This window comes from Dermacentor albipictus, chromosome 1 (genome assembly GCF_038994185.2).
Source record: "Dermacentor albipictus isolate Rhodes 1998 colony chromosome 1, USDA_Dalb.pri_finalv2, whole genome shotgun sequence".
NCBI classification, from domain to species: Eukaryota; Metazoa; Arthropoda; class Arachnida; order Ixodida; family Ixodidae; genus Dermacentor; species Dermacentor albipictus.
In genome coordinates, this window is record NC_091821.1 from 358,851,518 (window position 1) to 358,875,499 (window position 23,982).

At 44.2% G+C, this 23,982-nt stretch overlaps 1 protein-coding gene across 1 annotated transcript in view; it reads left to right on the top strand.

Annotated features, from left to right (window-relative positions):
- Positions 1 to 21,009, top strand: part of LOC139054600 (MAU2 chromatid cohesion factor homolog) — a 44,919-nt gene extending 23,910 nt beyond the window's left edge. The window contains exons 13-16 of the mRNA XM_070531837.1: positions 935 to 1,012; positions 6,239 to 6,441; positions 8,789 to 8,916; positions 17,769 to 21,009. Of these exons, the coding sequence (XP_070387938.1) occupies positions 935 to 1,012; positions 6,239 to 6,441; positions 8,789 to 8,916; positions 17,769 to 17,828 (469 nt within the window). The 3' untranslated portion in view covers positions 17,829 to 21,009. The remainder of the gene's footprint in view (positions 1 to 934; positions 1,013 to 6,238; positions 6,442 to 8,788; positions 8,917 to 17,768) is intronic.
- The last annotated feature ends 2,973 nt before the right edge of the window (positions 21,010 to 23,982 follow it).

Here is a 23,982-nt window from a genome sequence, read left to right on the forward strand (position 1 = left end):
TACTCTGCTACAACAGCCGTCAATCTAACCTGTGCATGTAATCTTATACTTGATCTCTGATAAGGTCTATGAGTGCGAACATATTTATGAAGAGCTTCCCATGACGGCCTGTCACAAGCCACTCTGCTGGCTGCACTGGTAAGGCCACTAGGCCTAAACAGCACCGCTTTGTCGGGATTTGGCAACCAAAGTCGTGATTTCGTACATGCTTGTCATATGGCAGCTGCGTTCATGGCCGCCAAGCGTACAGCATTGCACACGCAATTCATGCCAGAAACATTGCGCAGCATCCGAAATTTCAGATATTGCCATCATACATTGGTGCTTAGGGTAGGTCGCAGCACTGCAGGAAAGTCTGAATAATTGTGCAGGTCAGAAACATCAGGCATCTGGAAAGTCGACTGGCAACTGTACCAGAAATGTTTGCTAACGGAATATGTATATTGAGGCACGTGCAAACAAAAATTTCCTTCGCTATAACTGACACCGTGTTTGATCCCAAATGTTCAATTATGTTACAGCAAGACAATAACAATGGTATTAAAGTTAATAATGAATTCTATCTATGTTTGTTATACCGAGGTTCCATTGTATCTCCTGCCCCTAATGTCATGCTTGCTCTTATCCAGCAGCCTAAAAGCTCTCCATGATAGACATTTGTGAATGGCTTTCTTTATAGATGTGCCATAGTAGTTTTGTTGAATGGTTTTATGTTTTGCTATCGTTGCCACTCCTGTTCTATGAAGAGCTGTGAACCTCTACCAACAAAAAGCTTGGTTGCATTTTTAGTGTCTAGTTGTTTGACCTCTTGAGACAGCATTATATGTGAGAGTAGTTGTAGTTTGAGAGTAGTTACAGCTTTATTGTTATCGGCTATTTTCCTAACCAAGCTTTAACGTTGATGCAGATGCTTTTTGTGCTTGTTGATCAACAGGTCTCACAGTTTACGAGCAGCTGCCTATTATGTCCATGGATTCAATGCCTTCTTCCAAGCCCGCTACAATGATGCCAAGTGAGTATTCTAGTAGCCTTAAAATGGTGGTTTCAATTTTGACTTTTTAGATGTGCTTGTTTGCTTGTGTAACTGCCTGAAGAAGGGCCCTACTTTCTCTCTCTTTCTTTTTGTTTTGCAGTGAAGCTGTTATGCACAGTTCCACAGTGGTTTTCGTGCAGTGGTGTGCGATGGCGTGTTGAATATTAAATATAAATGTGACGCGACATGTGTAAGAGCCCTGTATTGCCTTGAAACTAATGGTCAATGATTATAAAATGAAGGGTAACTTGCATATATCTCTTTTGAATAGACAATGTGCATGCATGGTTTTTTAAACTGGTAAACCGTAATTATAGTTTCTCGCATCACTTTATACTGCCTCCACATTCGAGGTCAGCTAGGATTTTGTATGACTGTGGCGGTGAAAGCTGACGCTGTAGTGCTGCAACAATACAGCCTGCATAGGAGTTATTACTGAGAACAGCCAGCCACAACCGCAGACAGCCGTGCTCAAACACAGCATCAGTTTCTGCTGTGTTAGCTGACACTGGTGCTGCAGCGCAGCTTGCAAGGGAGTCGTCACCGAGAGCAGCCTCTCACAACTGTGCTCGAGCGCTGCTCTGCAAGGCTGTGAGCCAGCAAACAGACCCCTAGTACTTGTGAAGTATATTAGAACTCACCTAAAGAGCTTTGCTATCCTTGATGTATCTTTTGTCATGTTGGCATGCATCTGTGAAGGATCTTTAATGCAAAGCATTCTTGTCTGACTAAACACAGTTTTTGCCATGTATCAACTATCTGGCCTTTTTCGCGAAGCAGGAAGTAAGAAGCAGCCAATAAAAAAGAAACCATGGTTTCGATAGTCATTGCAGATGAGTTCTGCCCAAATCAAATTAAAAGCTTTGTGCCCCGAAAGAAAGTGCTTAGGACTGCATAATTAACATAACATCAATGTGCCACTTGAGATGCCGCTTTGCATCAAATGCCGGGCACCTTTGCTCTACATTTGAGGTTGTACTTGGTGATTGGTTGGAGTGCCAAGTGCATGGAGTGTGAGCTTATCGATCATGTCTGAGGTGTTTTGCAAGCGTCTCTTCGTTGGATGTGTCCTTTCGGTCGGTGTCGTATTAGCTGGAGCAAGAGATGCGGACAAGCTTCATGCTGGTTTAGCTGGTTTGGTTTCCCCTCGGCGTCTCAAGACACTATGCAATAAGAAAGCAGCATACTGCATCTTGGGCCGCTTTGTGCCACTAGATATGTGCTTCTCTTCAATGAACCTCTTTAATTAACACCAACTTGGGTCACTGGATATCACAAGAACATCAAATACCATGTGCTGCACTTTGCATCAATTTGCAACGCATTGCAAAAACATTAACCGTTTGCTGCAGAACAGTTATATGATTCATAAAAAACATTCACTACCAAATCGTGAATGTTTTGCATTACGTAGATATCAACTGGAGTTGAGTCTGCCTGATTTTTTTCTTTATTGTCTATGATGACCCAGGTGGAAAAAAAAGTGCTCATAAATGTAAAGCAAATGATGTGGTCTTTACAATTTGTTACAACTTCAGTGCCTTCAAGAAATGTGGTGAGGTCAATACTTGATGAATAAATTTTTTTTTTCATGGTGCGACTACACAACTGGCCAACCCTAGTGAAGTTGCAAAGCATTTTGCACAAGTCATGCCTCCAAGATTGGGCGGTGCACATGGAGTCCGGTTGTTGTGCTTGGTCACAGAAGCCGTGGAAGGGTCTTTGAGCGATTCAGGATGTACAAATACGCGATCCGCTGCAAGCAACTGTGTTGGATACTGCTTTGTAGCTTGACCCATAGCTCAAATCCAACGCGATGCAAACAATGCGTGCCATATATAGGTGCAACTGCACGTTTAAAATTGCAACCAAAGCAGCGCTAATAACCTGCTGTGGTAGCTTAATGGCTGTGGCGTTGTGCTCCTGAGCTCGAGGTCATGCATTCGGTTACGGTTGTGGCAGCCGCGATACGTTGAAAGCAAAATGAAAAAATGCCTGTGTGCTTAGATTTATAAGCATGGTAAAAAAAACCTCAGGTGGTCAAAATTACAGGCCATTTGCAACACAATTTTTGACCACATAAAAAGCCCAGTTTCAGATAATTTAGACTTAGTGCAGTCTTGTTGGAAAATTTTCCTCTTGAAATTTGAGTGGTTGCGTCACAAGATGCTAGCAAACATTGATGTTTTTGATACTGAAACTGAAAGCAATGCTGGCACTACCACTCGCAGGGAGTGACATACGACTTAGACTGTTGAGAACCAGCATTTATGTTGTCTGCTTCCCTTGCTTGTGCCATGCCTGTGTGTAAGCAAACAGGTCCGGCACGTCTGCTAGCCACAGAGTTACTATACTCTGCTAGCTGCTTCGTGCACTGTGCCAATGCCGTTCGCTTTATGCGCTATCCCCACACCGGTCGGCGTGTGTCCAGTGCACGCTGACCAGCAGCACGCTGACCTGCAGATGCATGCTGGCTTACAGCTGAAGTGAGCATGCCGAGTTTGCACCTTCGACAAACAACAAAGTGCTCGCTCACCGCACAGTTGTACCCTTTTGCTGCATCAACAACTCATTGCAGAGCTGTTGTGGGCCCTGTTTAACGTGCTGAACTAGACAGAGTGCAAAATTTTAGCCATCTTATCGTTGCCAGCATGATGTATCCAACTTCATTGGCTGCTGCCTGGCACGCTTGAACTGCCAGAGTATATCTGCGCCTTTAACTTTAGCTAGACAGAGTCGACCAAGCAGGCAACCACTGCCATCTGTAGTGAAGGATGAGAAGTAGATGAGGCTCAGCGCAAAGTGTGCGTAAGGTCACCCATTTCGCTCTGGTGGCAATGCATTCTGGCATAATTTACTGTCACATCTACACCATGGATGCCACATTGCATTCTCCTTGGTGACAAATGCAGCATACGGTTCCTACTGACAGTGTTTCTGGCAGTGTGTTGGAAAGGCTTTGGTTAGTCTGCTTCAATGCGTTCGATGCAGTGACATGCCAAATGTCTCGAAGATGGCGCACCACCGGAAATTATCACTTAAGAACATTGCCCCTGAATACTACTTACCTTTGCTTTTTGTGGGCCGTCACTGCTTATAGTACTTATAGTCATCCCGAGAGAGCATTTGGCAAGCAGATTTTGCATGGGCAAGTGAATGTGTTAAAATGTAGCCTGTGCAGCTTCGTCAAATGCAGTTTACATGCTTTGTGCACATTGGCTGGTCCACGTCACGCTTGCCTGCTGCGGTGTGGTGCATGTTTGCGCCCTGAAAGCTGGGACAGGAAAGACATGTCCTGGCTTCCTCTGCACAGCGTTGTGTACTGCATGGCCATTGCTCGTGTTTGAGTTTGTGTTTGCGCATCCAACCGCCATGCAACATGTCGGCATTCTTGCAATAGTTCAAATCACGTGTGTAACGAGAAAGCACGCCGACAGAGATGCCCATCAACTTGCAAATGTTGAGTGAGCGATGCGCCTAGGCACAACTGAGCGATCAGCAGTCATGTACAGTTCTGGGAGTTTCGCCATATCCGCATCACTGCTTCTCACCACCAGGTGCATGTTTCGTCTGCCTAGGCACTATGTAAAGGCTGTTAATAACAAAATCAGACAGTTACCAGCCTTGCATCCTTGCCAAAATTACATTTACAGAATGTACTATGCATATATAGCCAAGTGAAATAATCCAAGTGAAATTTCATTGCAGTAGGCCTGCAATCCACAGTCCTTCTTTAAGGCATGTCTCATTATTAGATTGTGGTTTTGGCACTTAAACCTCAGAATTAAATTAAATTAAAACCTCAGCAGCGCTCATCATCACAGTTGTATGACCCTATAACACATATTTGTATAGCCGACTGCACGAAAAACTGCAATGGGGAGCTTGATGTACCATGCTATGCAGGTGCTTGGAGATACGTTCAGGATGGTGAATTCTGAAGACCTGAATTGTCTCACCTCATGCTCACTGGCGATCCTGGGCTCGAAATGTGCACAGGAGCAGTAAATTGTTTACGTTGCATATGGCTTGAGCATTTACCCGTTTGATATTCTGCATTTTCGTTTTCTTGAAAAGTGCACCAGGCGATGCCACAGTGATGCTTTAGGCTGTTAAAAAACAAGACACAAATATCTTTTCGCGTGCACCATAAACTTAAACGGTGCGTGCGTTGATAGTTTAACTTTCTGCCCTTGGCACCAGCATTCATTTGTGGTATGCCTGCAGCAATGTTGTCGGCACATATGATGGAGACGCAAGATTCATTGACGTCTCGTAGTGAACGAAGTGCACGCTACAAATTTTTGAGCATGTTGTTGGCTTCCATTCAGATTCGTTAGGGCTGAAATGCAATTAAGCACGTTATAGACATGGTTTAGAGGCACGCATGTACAGGCGCTATGATGTCAATGAACTGTCACTTTGCGTGGAGCACACTGTGTATCCACCACTCTCGCTAGTCAGGGAGGCTTGGTCGCATTGAGAAACGGAAATAAAATAAGTTCTCGATGGACTGTTAAAATGGTTGTTTGAGCATCCAACAACGTACGAGACATTTGGAAGCTGTGACTTAAGCTTGCACACTGATTTGCTATGTGTCGGCTGCAGCAACATCAATGATAACCCCGAGCCGTGATGCTGCCGTCTTGCTGCACACTTCCCATACGTGGTGGCATACAAAGCCGAGGAGGAAGCTAGACACATAGCATAACTTTCAGCTACTTTACTCAAAGCCAATAACACCCATCATGTGAATACCTTTGGGTGAAGCTTGACAGACTCCAATGTTTTAAACTCCACCTATGCACAAGCTGTTGAAAATGAAGGTGAGTTGCTTGCATAGGAAAAGCAAGCTAGGAACACCAGATTTCCTTTGTGTGATGTGGTCCATGTGAAAGTAATAGACTGGAGCTGAAAACAACAACTGCCTGGCAGGTAGCTCTGGCTATGGCATTTCGCTGCTGAGCTCAAGGGCACAGGTTTGATCCTGGCCACATTGTACGCTTAAATTTAGATGCAAGTTAAAGAACTCCAGAATCCCCCAATTCGCCATGCCTCATAACCAGATTGTGGTTTTGGCATGCAAAACCACAGAATGGATTGATTAGCAGCACTCATCTTCACAGTTGTGTAACCCTATCTCTATTGCCCATTCACCTCTGTCAAACACTTAAATGGGGGTGCGTGATGTACCTTGCCACGCAGGCGCTACTTGCGAGAGACGCTCAAGATGGCGAATGCTGAAGACCTGAATCGTCTCACCTCCTGCTCACTGGTGCTCCTGGGGCACATCTTCTTCTCGCTGGGCAATAGTCGGGAGAGCATGAACATGGTCACTCCTGCCATGCAGCTGGCCAGCAAGATCCCAGATGTGCATGTTCAGCTCTGGGCATCTGCTCTCCTCAAGGGTGAGTCACTGAGGCAGTGCTCTCACTGACCTACTATGGTGTATTAATTTCGCCGGGTCCCTAAGCTGGCCCGAACCATGTTCGGTTTATAGGCGAGTTGCACAAGTGATAAGCCTCTGAAGCAGTAAAATTGGGGATATGTATCTTAAATCTCAAATATGAACTAGATGCTTTTGTTTTAATGCAAAGTATTCAGTTTGAAAATAATTTTTTCTTGCCCATGTTTTCTTGTGAGCACTTAAGATTTCCCTACATGGTGCTCTTTTCCACATCTCCTTAGCATTACTGAATAGTATTTTATCTTACTGTAGCACTATTACATGATTGTGCCTTGTTTGGCTTTTGTCTTAAAAGGGCCCTGAAATGTTTCTCTAAGTAATCACACAGTGGTGGGAATCCTGTGCCAATTGCACCATTTTGGTAGTCACGCAAATTGCTGTGCCAAATTGCGCTGAAAGTGGAAAAATGACGAATTGCATCATGCTGTGTCAAAACAACTTTGACTCTGGGATGTGTCAGTAAAAGGTCGCCGGTGCAGTGCAGGGCAATGTGTGGGATTTTAGTAGGGAAGAAATTTGGGCGTGTTGGTAGTTCAATCGTAAACTGCAATACATACAAACTGAATACAACCATAGCGCTCGTCCCGTGTTCCTGCTTTGTCCTTGTGTCATGTTTTGCGCTATGTATCCCAGTTTATAACCAATATGTGGGGTAGGCCTGTAATGTCTTGAAAAAGTAGCTTTCATATTCTGTCCACCGGTGGGCGCCAAAAGCTGCACCCAAAAGGCTGTGTCCAAAACCCGCCCTCTATGACAAGTTCCTGGTTCCTGCAGCCACTTTCGCTGCATTTAACCAACAAAAGCACAGCCTTTAAAATCTGCACTTTTATTCCAGAGGGTTCCACCCTATTGGATGTGGGTTTGGATACCACCGATTATGCACCTTGAATAAGACTGAAGATAGCGACATTTATTTTTATCTTGCTGCCGGAGCCGGTGAGTGAGGGCAGGCGAGGAGTTCCGGGGCTTATCCACGCCTTCCTGTTGGTAGAGCTGAGTCACTTAGTCAGGAGAGCACGTTGTTGGGCGAGTCGCGAGTTTGCGCCCGTCCATGTCCTTACTCGTCCGTGTCTTTTTTAGCGCAATTCCCTTCTTTAAGTATCACTTAGTCATGCTGGCACTGTTTTTGTGGAAAAAAGTGTGAGTGTCCATGCGCTGCTGGCTACGCAGTTTTTTCCCCCTCTTTTTTCTTTTTTTTTACATGTGCTGGCATTATGACAGTTCCTGTTGACTGCACTGTGCAACCTTGTAATTGCAGCAATCACAGTGATTAAAAATTTTGTTATCCCAGTGATCGGAGTGCTATAAAGTGCCATCGCCGTGATTTAAAAAAAAAAGTTGTACAAGCAGCGAGGCGACTTGGAAAAGATGCCAGCAGAGGAGAAATGTCATTGAGTTTAGCTTATTCATGTGGCATACACTGACTCATTCAATGTGAACTCCAGATGTCGTGGTGCAGCTAGTGAGTCTAGTGAGAAGTCATTCATGTACAGAACCTTGGTTTGAGCTTGTTGGTGCTGTTACATTACCTAGAAATGTTCTTGAATAAACGACTGTGGTGCTGTCAATTCTAGTTTCTTTACATCTTCTTTACACCTCCAGTCACTTCACCAGCACTTATTACAAAAATAGCATGAAGAATGCCTTTAGGTTGCTTTTCAGCACTACAGAATGCAAGGAAGCACTGCAGAAGCTGCAGAATGCAAGCCTTTATGATAGTTACCCCTGTTAATCATATTAATGCTTTAAAGCTTGAGTTGGTGCAATTCGTGCACTTTTTCCGGTAGGCAGCTTTTATAATTTGATGTTTTGGAGCTTCTGGCCTTGTTGATGTTCTTATGCATCAGGACTTATGCTCTCCTCTTCACTCGTAAAATTTCAACTAAGAACTCATGCGACTGCTTGGCAGAACTGCAGTGAGATCATAGCGGGCTCAGTAACTTGTAGTTTGATGTTGATAATGTGGCCATTGTTTACTCCAGTGTAATATTGCTCCATGTAAGTGAAAATCCTGTTTAAGCTATTTCCATTTACCGAGATCGTATTGTATCATTAATAAAAAAGAAACTCGTAGAATGAATATTGTCTACACATCGCCAAATTTGGTACTAAGCCATTGTGGACCAGCATTGAAAAGTTCCTCTTTTGTTCCTTACATAGTGAAATGTGTCAGAGCTTTGACTTACCATTCCTTAGTACTTACTTACCACTCGTAGCGACAAAAGTTGCTCAAAGTGGCCCAGCTGCCTTTTCATTGTCTCAGAATAAAAACGTGCTGCTTTGTGCAGACCTGTACCGACTGTGCGGCCAGCCACTGCAGGAGCAGGAAGCCATCCAGACACACGCCAGTTTCTCACAACTGTTGCTCAAGGACCACTTTCAGGCATCCCAGCTGCCAGAACACAACTTGATACAGGTGAGCAAAGACACATACTTGCCAATTCTACTGAACTTTCTGTAAAGTTTACAAATTCGGGCTTGTTCTACGATTTCACAAGTTTTGCATATATTCAGAAAAACTTCATTCACGAAAAAGTTTAGCTTGCCAGGTTCTACCCGTACCTTTGCAAGTCTTCTGATAGTGAAAGGGCACCAAAGGGCTACTTTCTTTGAGCAAGTTTATTCCTGTAGTTCCTGTAGCAGGCAAACTCAGCAACAGCAGAGTTGCTGAAGTCACTGTGACCTAGAAACAACATGTTGCTTGTCAATTTCTGTTGTTAGAAGTTTGCTACTGCTTGTGAGCTGCTTCTAAAGGTAATTCATCATTAATAAAATGCGATTGTATCTCACTAAAGATGCGTGCTCAGAGAAAACTATTTAAAGATTTGTTCTATCCAATCACAATGCCCCCTACAGCTCCGCAGTATAGAGTGGAACTTCGTTTGTATGATGCCATTTCGTACAATTTACCAGTGCCAATGTTCGCGACCGAGAACATAAAGAATGATCCAATAGAATTACTCTCGGTTAATGCATTCTCAGAAAACAAGATCTTTTGGCATCAGTGTTCTGTACACCATCAAATTGCAATAGTATGATGCGTTTTCCAGCCGCTAGATCCTATGTGAACAAGAAAAGGTGCAAGGCAAGTGTGATCAAGAGTGATAAGGACCCACCAAGGCAGTTTCCCCACAGTACTCTCCTGCCTGCCTGAAGTGAAAATGCTGGCACGCACTCTGTTTCCTTTTCTGGTACCAGCACATCTCCTCGCGGGCCGGGTCGTCTCACATTGCATTCACAGTTGTGCAATAATCATCTTTACCTATATGTTCCACTGCACATGTGGGGAGTAGTGCCATTGGACGCGTACTGGATGTGTTCCCACCAAGGCAGTTTCCCCACAGTACTCTCCCGCCTGCCTGAAGTGAAAATGCTGGCACGCACTCTGTTTCCTTTTCTGGTACCAGCACATCTCCTCGCGGGCCGGGTCCTCTCACATTGCATTCACAGTTGTGCAATAATCATCTTTACCTATATGTTCCACTGCACATGTGGGGAGTAGTGACATTGGACGTGTACTGGATGTGTTCCCACCAAGGCAGTTTCCCCACAGTACTCTCCCGCCTGCCTGAAGTGAAAATGCTGGCACGCACTCTGTTTCCTTTTCTGGTACCAGCACATCTCCTCGCGGGCCGGGTCGTCTCACATTGCATTCACAGTTGTGCAATAATCATCTTTACCTATATGTTCCACTGCACATGTGGGGAGTAGTGCCATTGGACGCGTACTGGATGTGTTCCCACCAAGGCAGTTTCCCCACAGTACTCTCCCGCCTGCCTGAAGTGAAAATGCTGGCACGCACTCTGTTTCCTTTTCTGGTACCAGCACATCTCCTCGCGGGCCGGGTCGTCTCACATTGCATTCACAGTTGTGCAATAATCATCTTTACCTATATGTTCCACTGCACATGTGGGGAGTAGTGCCATTGGACGCGTACTGGATGTGTTCCCACCAAGGCAGTTTCCCCACAGTACTCTCCCGCCTGCCTGAAGTGAAAATGCTGGCACGCACTCTGTTTCCTTTTCTGGTACCAGCACATCTCGCGGGCCGGGTCCTCTCACATTGCATTCACAGTTGTGCAATAATCATCTTTACCTATATGTTCCACTGCACATGTGGGGAGTAGTGACATTGGACGTGTACTGGATGTGTTCCCACCAAGGCAGTTTCCCCACAGTACTCTCCCGCCTGCCTGAAGTGAAAATGCTGGCACGCACTCTGTTTCCTTTTCTGGTACCAGCACATCTCCTCGCGGGCCGGGTCCTCTCACATTGCATTCACAGTTGTGCAATAATCATCTTTACCTATATGTTCCACTGCACATGTGGGGAGTAGTGCCATTGAACGCATACTGGATGTGTTTAATGAGCGATAACCCAAACACGCTGCCAACGCAAAGAGAGTGTCATGTTTCGCTCTGGCGGCATTGTATTTAAACTGTGCAGTATGCTTACAATGACGCTATGCCACGATGCATGCTCTTAATAGGTGATCACCCAAACGCGCCACTGTCACGAAGTCAGTGTCATGTTTTGCTCTGGTGGCATTGTATTCCGCGTCACTCACCAGCACGATTTCATTTCGCTTTCACGTCTCCGTATCGTAACACCGCATAACAGAAAAACGACAGTGTGCATCTCGGGCTGTTCAGACCTCACCAGCTTGATGCGTGTTGAAGTCCCATGCTGCAACGATTCTCGCTGTGTGGGCACATAAAAACTTCCCGCCAATATACCCCGCCCGAAGAAGCTGATGACCCAGGCCGAATTTGGGCAGCGTAAACGTTAGCTTGTCGAACCCTCAAAAGACGATGCGTGTCTCTGGCCACTCGGGCCCCACAAGCGTCGCAGGCCTCAGCGCCTCGTGTAGCAATGATTCACGCAATGCTTCACGCAATGCTTCACATCATGAAGATGTCACCTACAGTAGAGTCTGCCAAGTTTTCTAGTGACATTACTAGTGACTTTTAGTGATTGTACGTTTTCCCAGTTAGTATGTTTTGTCTCGCATTTTTGCCCTAAACATATGAACGAGGTTCTTCTGTATTTACAAATTTCTAATTTACAGATTGGGTGAGGGAACAAACGTGAGTTAATGACATCTTAGTTGAAATCAAGAAAAAGAAATGGGCATGGGCAGGACATGTAATGAGGAGGGAAGATAACCGATGGTCATTAAGGGTTACGGAATGGATTCCAAGGGAAGGGAAGTGTAGCAGGGACGGCAGAAAGTTAGGTGGGCGGATGAAATTAAGAAGTTTGCAGGGACGGCATGGCCACAATTAGTACATGACCGGGGTTGTTGGAGAAATTTGGGAGAGGCCTTTGCCCTGCAGTGGGCGTAACCAGGCTGATGATGATGATGAATTTACAGGCGTGGAAGAAGAAAAGGCGCGAGTCTGCCAGTTTTGTAGGTTTGATGTCTGATGTTTTGCAGTGTAGCCTTTCAGTCCCAATAAAGAACCAGAAAAAAAGAAAGGTGGTCTGAAAATGCCATCTTTTGTTGCTTGAGAGTTGATTGTAGCTTTGAAATGTATATCCAACAGACCCCTAAATATGTGTTCATCATGGACCTTGGGGGGTAAATGTCCTTGGACACTAAATAAGTTTGAACTAATAAAATATCCTTTCAAAACTCTACTCTTGTTAATTTTGCAGAAATGAAGTTAATTACTACTACTACCAGTACAAAAAATGAAGATGAAACTTCCATTTTTTCAATTAAATTCTTTTAAAAATTTTGCACTGAAGCTCCAGTATTAATAGGTCAATGGGACGTGAAGAATTTCAAAGTATTTTCTAATATATCGGCCATTGTGACACAGTAAATGTTTTTGAAACTTGCTGAATTCAGTTTTTGCCTCCTTTAGAACACAGTGCAGTCCATCCTTAAGAGGATGGCTTTTAGCTAGGTGCCCCCTATCTAAATACATGGGAAAGCAGTTGTTTTTCTCAGCAACCACCAAATTGCACCAAATTTGATGAGGTTTGTTGCATTTCAAAGAAAAAGTTAAGATGTAACTATTTGCAAGCAGGTTTTTTATTTAGGCCGTTCATTTTTAAAATAAAATTATTGGATATTGCAAATTTTCAGAAAACGAAACTATCAGGTATACAATTCTGTAACTCAGCAATGACAAGTGATATCACAATTCTGTCAATTGCATCTAATAGTACATCCAAAGTGGACAAAATTGATGATATGGATGACTCTTAAACACACGACTAATATGCGAGTAGGACTTTTGTAAAACCTTTGTAAACATAGTAACAAATTCATGTAAGATTTAAACTAATATGTCAAACTTGTCCACATTAAATGTCCTGACAAAGGATGTTACCAGAACTGTTATGTGTGTTCTTGATGGAGAGTCAGGGAGCTTCGTGCTTCTATTTTTTCTTTCAAAGTTATACATTTTCGGCAAATTTTGTATAAAAAGCAGAGACCCTAAATCAAAATTCTGCATCCAATGGTCACTAGAATTTTGCTTTCTTTCTCAAATGCAATAAATTTAATTAAAATTGGCCTAGGGGTTACTTCAGAAAAGCATTTTCGTGGTTTACATGTATTTGAGTAGGCGGCATCGGAGTTGAGCCCAAGCTAATGCTTCTTCTTAACGATGAAAGCTCAATTAGGCCTCAGCAATCACCATCAAAGTCATGACATCACGCTGAGTAGGTTGGGAACTTCAAGGCAGTGCCGCTGCCTGTCTTTAGAGTTTGCCTATTCTCGTGTTAAGAGTGGATTTCTTGGTATTGCAGAAGGGTAGTTTACTAATACAGCTAAATTTATTTTTCTCTTTAGTGCCCCTTTAGAAATGAAGACAGCAGAGCTTCAACGTGTCAATGAGTGTATCATCCACTTTCAGGGTTTGTGGAAACCTTGAATGGGTGTTAACGGATATGTTCTTGCCAGAGACCACTTGCTTCTGGCTTTTTTTGTGCATTGGGTGCAGTAGCTACTAGTGGAGTGTGGTAAACAAATAATGCAACACCACTGACGGCCAACTAGCAGCAGTGGCCATGATGCGCCATGTTGCCGGACAGCTAAAATGCATACAGGGTGTCCCAGCTAACTTTAGCCAGAGTTTAAAAATATGCCAATGCACTCTAAGACAATGCAACTAAATGCATGTTGCCGAATATTGTATGGAGCATGTCACACTATCTTTTCTACTCTGCTTAATTACATAATTAGTCACAATTGATTAACCAACTTCAGAAGCAATGAAGTTAGGCAAAAAAATTCCAATTAGGAAGTTGTAGAGCAGTTTGTAAAATGTCCGATTAAAGAGTTTCCAACTATTCCAACTATCATTTCGGTATTAGTGTTTTTCCGCTTACTGCAGATGCCAGCGAAAAAAAGAAAAACCACGTGTCATGCCTGCATGCGTGCTGTTATTGCAGCGCTCCCAAACCTCCCGAGTACAAACAAACATAGCATTTAGCCGGGTGTGCTGCCGTTGCATCTGCTTATTGCTATCGTGAAGTGCTGCGAGGGAAGCACATCGCTGGCGTAAATCGCACAGCCAACACCTTTGTTACTGCCCTGTCGCCTTTTAAGCGGCAGCACATCCTGCTAGATACTATGTTTGTTTGTATGCGGAAAGTTTGGGAGCGCTGCAATCATGGCGCGCAAGCGGGTATGTCAGATGGTTTTTTTTCTTTATTTCACGGGCATCTGCAGTAAGCGGAAAAGTACTAACACCTAATCGATAGAAAGTTATAAACTTTTTAATTGGACATTTTGCAAAGTGCTCTACAAGTTTCTAATTGAAATTTGTCACCTAAGTTCGTTGCTGTTGAAGTTTAATTAATTTTGATAAATTATGCAATTAAGGTGAATACAAAAATGGTGTGGCTTACTCCATACAATAGTCAGCAACATGCATTTGATCGCATTGACTTTGAGTGCATTGGCATATTTTTAAGCTCTGGCTAAAGTTAGCTGAGACACCCTGTATAAATGAGGTTTGTTTGCATATTGGATAACGTTTCAATTTTCAATTCAATTCAATTCAGTTTATTTTTCATTGATAATAATTTGTACAAAGGAACTGTTGGGCCTGTAGCCAAAGGCTAGTGTAGGCCCATAGTCATATTTGTAGTAGCAGCTACAATGTCATGCGCTTATCTAGTTTTTTAATGATACAACCTAATACAGTTAGGTGGATACATACAATTAAAACCATTAAAAAAGAAAAACAGTGCATATCAATCAATGGTAATAAAACAGAACTGTCAGGAGAATACATGCACATACACAATGAAAAAACCGACATAGCATATTATACGTAGAAGTGACACATTTGCAAGGGTCTGTGTTGAAGTGTTTAGGCTTTCTGAATAGATCCAGCACAGTATGAAACAGGTGGAGAACCAGACTGATAAAAAATCACGTACTTTTTGATAGGTATAGCTTTTTTACAGCAGACACGAAATTGTTGGCCATTTTTACCTCAAGAGGTACTGTATTCCAAATTTTAGCACCATGAAACTCAAGTAGTCGTTGGCCATACGTGTTACGAGTGATTGGTAGGTTAAAATTTATATTTGTTGCACCCCTTGTATTGCGATTAGGTGTAATAAACAGGCTTGGTGATAATGAGTGATTCCCATGTAAGATATTGTTAATCAAAATGGCAACTTTCATTTCGCATGCCAGAGATAAAGGTAATATACCGAGACGACAGAACAGCATGTCAGTATTATCATGTGGGCTTGTGTATGTCATAATGCGCAAGGCCCTTTTCTGTAACCGAAAAACGGGATCTATGTATGTTTTATATGTGCTAGACCATGATTCAGAACAGTATGTGATGTGACAGTGAAATATGGAAAAGTAAACAACTTTAAGTATGCTAAGGTCAAGATATTCCCTGCATTTTTTAATAAATAGCAAGCCGAAGCTAATTTCGCGCATATACTTGATATATGTGGTCTCCAGTTCAAGTTGCAGTCCAATAATACCCCTAAATATTTCATGTGATCGAGCTGTTCTATTGTTCCACCTAGAAGGTGAATTTGCATGCCAATTGTGTCACCCCTGGAATAACGGGAGTTGAATACTATGTATTTTGTCTTATTTCTGTTAAGTGTTAATTTATTACAAGCAAACCAAGTTGATATGTTGGATAACTCGCTGTTTATAGTGTTCTGCAATATTCCAGGAGATTTACCCGAGAATAATAGCGTGGTATCGTCAGCGTGCATGATACATTTTGATGACTTTAGTATTATTGGGAGGTCGTTTACATATAGCGAGAACAGTATGTGCCCCAAAACTGATCCTTGCGGAACTCCTGTGACTATAGTAGTATACTGGGAAACAAAGGAGCCTGATGGGGGTCTGATGGGGGATTCTCCTCCCGTACTCTTGGGACAAAGGAACGACAACGCAGTAGTGCAAACAATCACAAGGGCATTTATTGCACCTTTCATACATCAATGCCTGGTAGCCGAGTTGCTATCCACAAAACATGCCGATGGGCGCGCGACAAATCTAGAAGTCCGACTCACCACGTCCTCGCGAGCGAATATGTTCGCTCCATGCTGGATCCCAACGCCTGGTCGTTCGCGTGTATAGTCACGCGAATCGTGGCGCGTTCGAAGGCGGCCACGCGAGGCAGTCTCGCAGAAGCATCGGTTGCCGCGCGCGCGGAATGTCCGCGCTGTTTGCCTACCCGCCGGGAAAGAGGGTCGCTGCACGCGCGGCACGTCCGTGCTGCTCGCTGTCTCCAACCCAAGAGAGAGCGCCTTGTCTCTCCCGCACCCAAGTAACCCCGCAGCAGCGCAACACTAGCGCCATCTCTCGGACTGCGCTTCAACCACATCAACTGCGCTGACGTCACGCAGGCCACGCAGCGAAGCGGGACCACAGGAGACGCGCTATGCGGGAAAAACATCAGGGGAGGCGCGAGGGTCGCGCATCCCCACAACGTATGTTTGTGCAGTGAACACCGTGTTCTCTTCTATACACCATTAAGTTTTTCATATCAGTGCCTTGTTTAAGGTGCAACATAAGGTGTGGAAATGCCACAGAACTGTGACATCCTGGTCAGGTGGGAATTTAATACAGTATAACCCCTTTGATAGGCTCCTCGCTGTTATGTTTTCCAGCCTGCTATGTCACGGTTTTGTGATCCCGAGCTAAAGCACATTGACTCCTATGCATTATGTTCCCATCTGATACGTCGCCATTCTGTAATGTTTCTGAATCTTGCGTTGCATTTGAACGTGGCGGTCATGTAAATTTAGCGGTCCAGAGGCGCATTCACTCATGCACGAAGACAATAAATGTATACTCGAAGTTAAGCCTGTCAAGCCCTGCCCATGGCCCCACTCCGAAATGCCGAGAGTATGCGATCGCGAGTCGCGATAAACATGCCTTGGCGCGGTTGTAATTTTTGCCGATTCTCTAAAGCCATCTTTGCCGCAATACAATTTTGTTATAAGGCGAAGCATATATTAATAGTATAAAGGGGCAACTGTCACGGAACATAGTTTGTGTTCCTTAATTACACAGGTGCACACGCGCTGTCTCCAGTCACAGTGCGACCGCCAAGACGTCTAATCACTGTACTAGCAGCCATTCGGGGCTGTTTCTGACATTGCTGTGGCTACTTGAGACCTTCCTCACTGTTAAGTTTTTCCGGCTGTTGCATTATTTTTCCAAGATCCCTTAAAGAAACATATCAACAGGGTGCCCCTGTACTTTGAAGTTTGTGGGCTTTGCGAAGGGACCCACTCAAATGTGACAGAGCAGGTATGAAAAGTGGGAACACATCTGCGGAGTTCTTCTGTTCTCACTGCATTGGCTACTAAGATTTAAAAAAAGAAAAACGAAACAAATTTTTTTTTTTATAAAGATGAGAGCAAGAGGCTTGTATCTTGGTTCACCACATAACAAAAAGAGGTACTGCAAACCTGTCATTAGGCAAGCTGAGTGTCTCTGTCCATATTTGCGTTTCAGCGTGGATGAGGCTGTGGCTACCAGTAGCGGCTTTTGTCACAGCAATCTATTGGGACTTGTGGTGAAATTCATGTATTGCTTGCAGAGAGCATGAATGTATAATGGAAAATCCTAAAACAATGCTTGGCCAAAGTCAGCATGGTTGCTTAGAGTGGAAGTAATTGGCATGAATAGAAGCATCTTAGCTGATTGGACATCATGTTAGTGCTTGTGCTATGCAATATATTTTGTTTATATATTACATGCATTGCAACTTACATTCATTCTTGTTCTCTCTCACTTTTTCTTGAACTGCAGTGGATTGATGGAGAGCCCCCTGTTATGAACACAGCATCAACCAGCTCGGCAATTCCATAAGCTGGCATTGTTAAGGGCTTCTTTCGAAGCCAACATCCTATGCCTGCACGCTTATAGTTGGTGACAAACCCATCTGTGCAAATGCCCTCTTGAGCAAGGTTCCTTGCCAGCCAGAAGCCCTATGTAAGAGTATGTCATGTTTGCCACATTGTGATAGGCTGTAAAAATGTTTTCCCCTTGCTGTCTATTGTCGCAGACATGGGACTCAAGTGTATAGGTATTCATCTTTCGTTTCCTTTGAACTTGTTACTCAGAGATTTTCTGTAATACACTTCGGTCCTATTGATATATGTGTGTTCGTTAGCCACAATGTATAAATGAACCTTAGCAGACACAACTGACTGTTCTTTAAGTCTAAGAAAAAAAAAAATGATTCACTTTATTCATAGCTGTCCACAGTTGTGGGCATTTGATGTGCAGTCAACATCTGTTCACTTGTAAAATTTTCCCCATGTGTTTATATTTACAGGCCTGTGGAATGTATTTATGTGTCATATGCCTTTTATTTAGAAAGTTACCAAAGTGGAGGGACAGAATGAAAAAAAAAAAACTGTTTTGTATATAGCATCGTGCAACAACTGGTGGCCTGGCAATGCTACCGTGAGAAGTTCTACACATATGCTGTGAAAAAGCATTGCTGCTCTGTGTGTGAGAAATATTTGCCCTTAGTAGTATGTAAAAGAAATTGTTTAAAACCTGTGGCCTAAGATTAGCTCATACATTGAAGTCTCCTTCAGTTTCACCATGCTGCCTTTGATATTTCCAAATGATTTTCAGAGCTTGGAAACTTTGCAAAGCATGTTGACCTCAACAAATCGGATAGCACGCATATTTGTGCAGTGAGCAGGCTTATGAGGCCAATATAAAAGAAAAATGTCACAGAAGAGCTGTCTGCCAACTTTAATGTTTAATGAGGGCAAAGGACAGAAAAACAACAATATTGCACAAGTGGCTGCCTGCCAACTGATCATTAATTGTGGTTATTGGAAGTTTTCACGCATTCACAATAAATGTACATTTGGTAGACAGCGCTTGTGCCAAATTATTTTGGTGTTGTTTTGTGCCCCCGTTCACTCGCGTTGTTTTATTACATTTGCAATAAACTAGAGGTGTTCTAGTAGTGACATTACAAAATTGATTACGTATACAGTCGAACCTCAATATCACAAATTATCAGATATAAAGTGAATGCAAAATTTGGTTGGACATGCTTTATTTCAGTGGAGTATTTGTACGCCTGCTATAATGAAATTGAAAATGCAAGGTCCGACTTGTATTAGTTACTGTGAAGCATGCCACAATGTATATATCCTGGTAACAAAAAGGTCATACAGTTGCCAACCAACTTTCCAGACCCCTGATTTTTCAAATATGTGCTATTGTTTCCGACTTCCCTGCCGCACCTCCAGCTACCTCTAGCAACAATGTATAATGGCAATAGCCAAAATTTCAGATGCCGCAAGCATAGCAGTCATGTCGACTGGCATGATACAACTATGTTTGCCAATGAAGTGGCGCTGGTTAGGCTTAGCCGCCTAAGCAGTGCAGCCGCTGGAGTGGCCGGTGTAGAGCTGTCGCACGAAGCTTGCTGCCAATATGCTCTCACTTGAGCTTATCAGCGATCAAGTGCAAGATCAGGTGCATTGGCTAGACTCCTTTAACTGAAGCCTTGTACATTTGGCCATAATTGAATGTTCAAAGAAACCAAATATAAAACTCTCAAATCCAATACTGCTTGGATTTATATTTGATTTGAATATTTGCATACGCATGTATTGTTTTCACCCAGTCTTATTTTCCTTACTTAGCTGTGTGCTGCACAAACATGAAATCCTGGTTTTCCTGTGTGCTTCTTTTAAATAAGGATGCACTGTATCATAGAACCATGTTAGTTAGTGTATTCCCTCCCTCCATATGCAAGCCGTCCAGAAAGGTGCATGTGACAAAGCTCAATATGAGTGATGTTTGTGATTTCTTGTGTACAGATTTCTCAGGGCACGCAGCAGGCTTTTCTTTTTATTAAGTAACTTTTCATGATTAATTTTCCACTCATGCAAACCCACACTAGTGAGCACATTGCATAGATTCTTAAAACAATCTATATTTGTGCTATAAGACAAACTTCGGCTTCATTCACTCTTGGGAAGCGAAAAGAGAGAAAAAAAGTCCAAAGCGGGCGGAAATTTTTTTCTCCACATGTCCAAGATGTTGATTGACATCTGTTCTGCCTTTGCTGCTTTCACCAAATTTACCTGCTCTGGGCACACTTGTCTGCGTAATGGCACTCGTCACCACACCATTTCAAGCAGTGTGTTCATTGATCCATTTGCCATCAAAATGAGTGATGGTGTTCAGCTTTGCCTGCGCTGATTCTTGAACGAACAAATGAAATAAACAGTTTTTGTTCATTTAAGCTTTTATTTTATGGAGATGCAGAATAAGCAGCTGAAGAAGCGGGTGCCCCAGAAGTGGCGGTGATGAAATCGCCCAGCTGTGCGAAAGTGAGGAGTTAGGACACAACAACGCTTTGCTCTTGCACCTTCTGCTAGTACTCAGTTCCTTGGCAATCTTCATCCAAATCTTGCCCTTGTGGGACGTATCTTTGTGGAGGCTGAGAGTTTTATCGTACACCGCTGAGTAATTTTTCATTGTGTCAATTAGTATCAGCACTGATACTTTGGGTTGCATTTTTAATATTTACATGCCAGCGCAGCTTTCGGCGAAGCATAACGACATCACACTTTCGCCAAGGTGAAACAAATTGGTCCGACATAGATCTGGCTTGCCACTTAGTTTTCCGGCCGCTTAGGCGGAAAAGTGGGCAGATTACTTGGCATTTTTTTTTCTGCTTCTGCCCACTCAGAGACTAAGTGTGAACGTAGCCGAAGTACTGCTTTGTGAACCAGCGTACAATTATATTTATGCATTTAAAGAACATTATTACGCATAGCACAGACGTCCAGTGTAGCGTTTGTGACTGATGGCTGGATGATATCAGCAAGCTCATAATGTGCTCATGGCACTGCTACTACCTTTTATTTTATTTGCTGCGTATTATGTTATTTACATTTATATGGTACTTATTTACTAGAATTGTATGAACCTGTTGCATATTGAAAACTTGTATGGATACTGGTTACCAGTATTCCTATGCCTGTGCTAGAATAAAATGTATAGCTTATCCCTTCTCGTGAAGAATTACTGAAATGACACGTACTGTAAACACAGTAGCGCCAGTTTAAAGTGACACTTCTTTGCATTTTTCTTCGTGTTTGGCATGCCAAGTAGACACAAAGGTCTCGTACAAGTGGTCAATAAATAAAGATTTTGATGGTGGGATTTTCAACTAGGGTCCCCCAGCACAGTATCCCAAGGCTACTGAGTAGTTGAATTACCCAAGTATGCGACAGATGTATTCATAAAGTGAGTGCATTCTTACCTCTCTCTACTTCCCTCATGGAGGCTAACATTTTGAGATGCTCTGCAGCATTGCATTGCCTTTGGGGTTTGCGAAGGTTTCGTAATATGTGAATGGCATGGGGATAGATAAATAACTTTATTGAGGTCCCTCGGCACGCGCGATTAGCGCGCAGCGGGTCGCTCCCACATCGGGACAGAGAGGCCATTGCCCTCCGCCGCGTTGCGGGCTCGATGGACAGCCCAGAGCTGTGCTTCAAGGTTCGAGCTGTGTAGAGCTCGGTCCCACTCTTCCTTTGTGGTGCTGGCCCCCGGCGACAAAAGCGACACGCATTGCGAGGGTGTACGTCAGGAAAGATTTTGTGCTGGAAGGCCGGGCATGGGTAGGTGCCCATCTGAAGTAGCCTGTACGCGACTTCTTGTGCTTTATTGAGTGCTTTGTGTGGTAGCGGTACGGTTCTCTTGACTAACTTGTTGTGCTGAGTGAGATCGTTGTAAATGATGAGGGGGTCGCGCTTGCCCTCCCATCCTGCCGAGAGGAAGTCTGGGCTCGCATGGTGAGTTACCGTATTTATTCGAATCTAGGCCGATAGTTTTTTTTCAAATAATCATATTCCAAACTCTAGCGTCGGCTTAGATTTGAGGATATTGAAAAACGCGCCAGTTTTTCATTGAAACTGCTAAATATGGTGCGTAGCTAGCGCCATTTAGAAAAGTCAGTATCGCAGCCGCTACTAGCCATGCCAGTAGCCAACCGTACACAAGAGAGGTCGCCATTTTGACCTGTGTCGTGTCGGCCGTATCGGGGTGCGGCGTAGTGTTATCGCGATGGCACCAAGCAGGAGATGCCACTACAATGCCCCTTTCAAGTGATAGTCGCAGAGGCGTTGTTGAACCTTCAAGCCGGGTGGGACTTCGGTGTCGACGAGAAAAACTTCCGTTGTTGGAGGGGTCAACGACAGCAGGTTTTTGCGTGCGCCACAACGAGGATGGCATTTAGCGGACCAAAGAAAGACCATCACCATGAAGTGGAGACAGTTTTGGCCAACTTTATTCGGACGCAGAGAGCAGCTGCCCTTCCAGTGACAACAGAAGTTCTCCAAGCGAAAGCTAGGGAACTTTCGAGGGAGCGAGGCCTAACGCCAAAGGATTCCGAAGCCAGCCGGGGCTGGCTTCAGAAATTCATGAAGCGCTTCGGCTTCAGCCTCCGACATCGCACTTCAATCACCCAGAAGCTGCCAAGCGATTTCGAAGAAAAGCTGATAGCTTTTCAGCACTACGTGCAGCGAAAGAGAGAAGCAGCAGCCTACAACCTTGGGCAAATTAGCAATGCCGATCAGACGGCTGTGTATTTTGATATGCCAGTGGTGTACACCGTGAATGAAAAGGGTGCCAAGGAGGTGAAGGTGCGCTCTGCGGGCTATGAGAAGCAGCGCGCAATTGTGATGCCGTGCTGCACAGCTGATAGACATACTCCTTATATGATATTTAAAAGGAAGACACTGCCTGCTCGAGAAACTTTCCCAAGAAATGTCATTCTGTGGGCAAATGAGAATGGGTGGATGATGGGTGTGTTCGTGGAAGAGTGGGTTAAGATTGTGTGGCGACGGCGTCCAGGAGCCCTTTTGACAAAGAACTCGCTCCTTGTCATCGACTCTTACCGTGGGCACTTGACCCGACAATGTGAAGGCTGCACTCGCCCAAGCGAACACGGACCTCGCTGTCATACTGGGCGGCATGATGGGCCAGTTGCAGCTACTTGATGTCTGCATCAACAAACCTTTCAAGGATCGTCTGCGGAAATATTACACGGACTGGTTGACTGACGAAGACCACATGCTAACGGCAATGGGCCGCATCAAACGTGCATTGCTATCGCAGCTGGTGGGCTGGGTAGCTGCAGCGTGGGACGACATCCCAGTTACTTTGATCGTACGCGCCTTTAAAAAGTGCAGCATATCTAATGCGCTTGACGGTACCGAAGATAGTGCACTGTTCGAAGGTGACACAGTGCCAAGGAACACAGCGACGAGTCTAGCAGCGATGACGACGCTGGATGAGCTCAGCACGTTCAGATTCAATAAATGCTGTTTACATTTTGCGGACGCTGTCCTCGCTTTTTTTGTTCGGCCTACATTCGAGGTAATATATACATATATTTTGTTGGCTTCGGACTTTCGGGGGTCAGCTTAGAATCGGGGTCGGCCTAGATTCGAGTAAATATGGTAGGTCTCATGCGGCCTCGTGTGCCGTTTTGAGGTTAGGGAGTGGCCCCTCTAATGGTCCCATGTGTGCCGGGAACCAACTGATGTAGTGTGGGGTGAGGTGTTGAGTACCAAGTATTCTGCCAACGGTCGGGGATATGCTCCCTGTTCCGAAGCACAGAACTGCCCTCTTGGAGTCGCAGTATACCAAGCTTTACTGTCTTCTAGGAGTGCAAGGCTGATGGCTGCCTGCTCGGCCACTTCAGGACTATCAGTGAATACCGTGCATGCGTTGATGACTGTGCCATCTTTGTTGACCACTGCTGCTACATAGGCTCACCTGCCAGGATATTTGGCTGCATCTGTAAAGCAGCATGCGTTCCCAGAGGCTGCTGGGAGGAGGAGGGATGCTTTGGCTTGAGCAAGTCTTCTGTTGATGTTGTGCTCGGGTTCATATTCCTGGGTAGGGGGGCTGCCCTGATCTTTTTCCTCTGGTCGGGTGTTAGCCCATGCCCGTTACACTCAATCTCCCG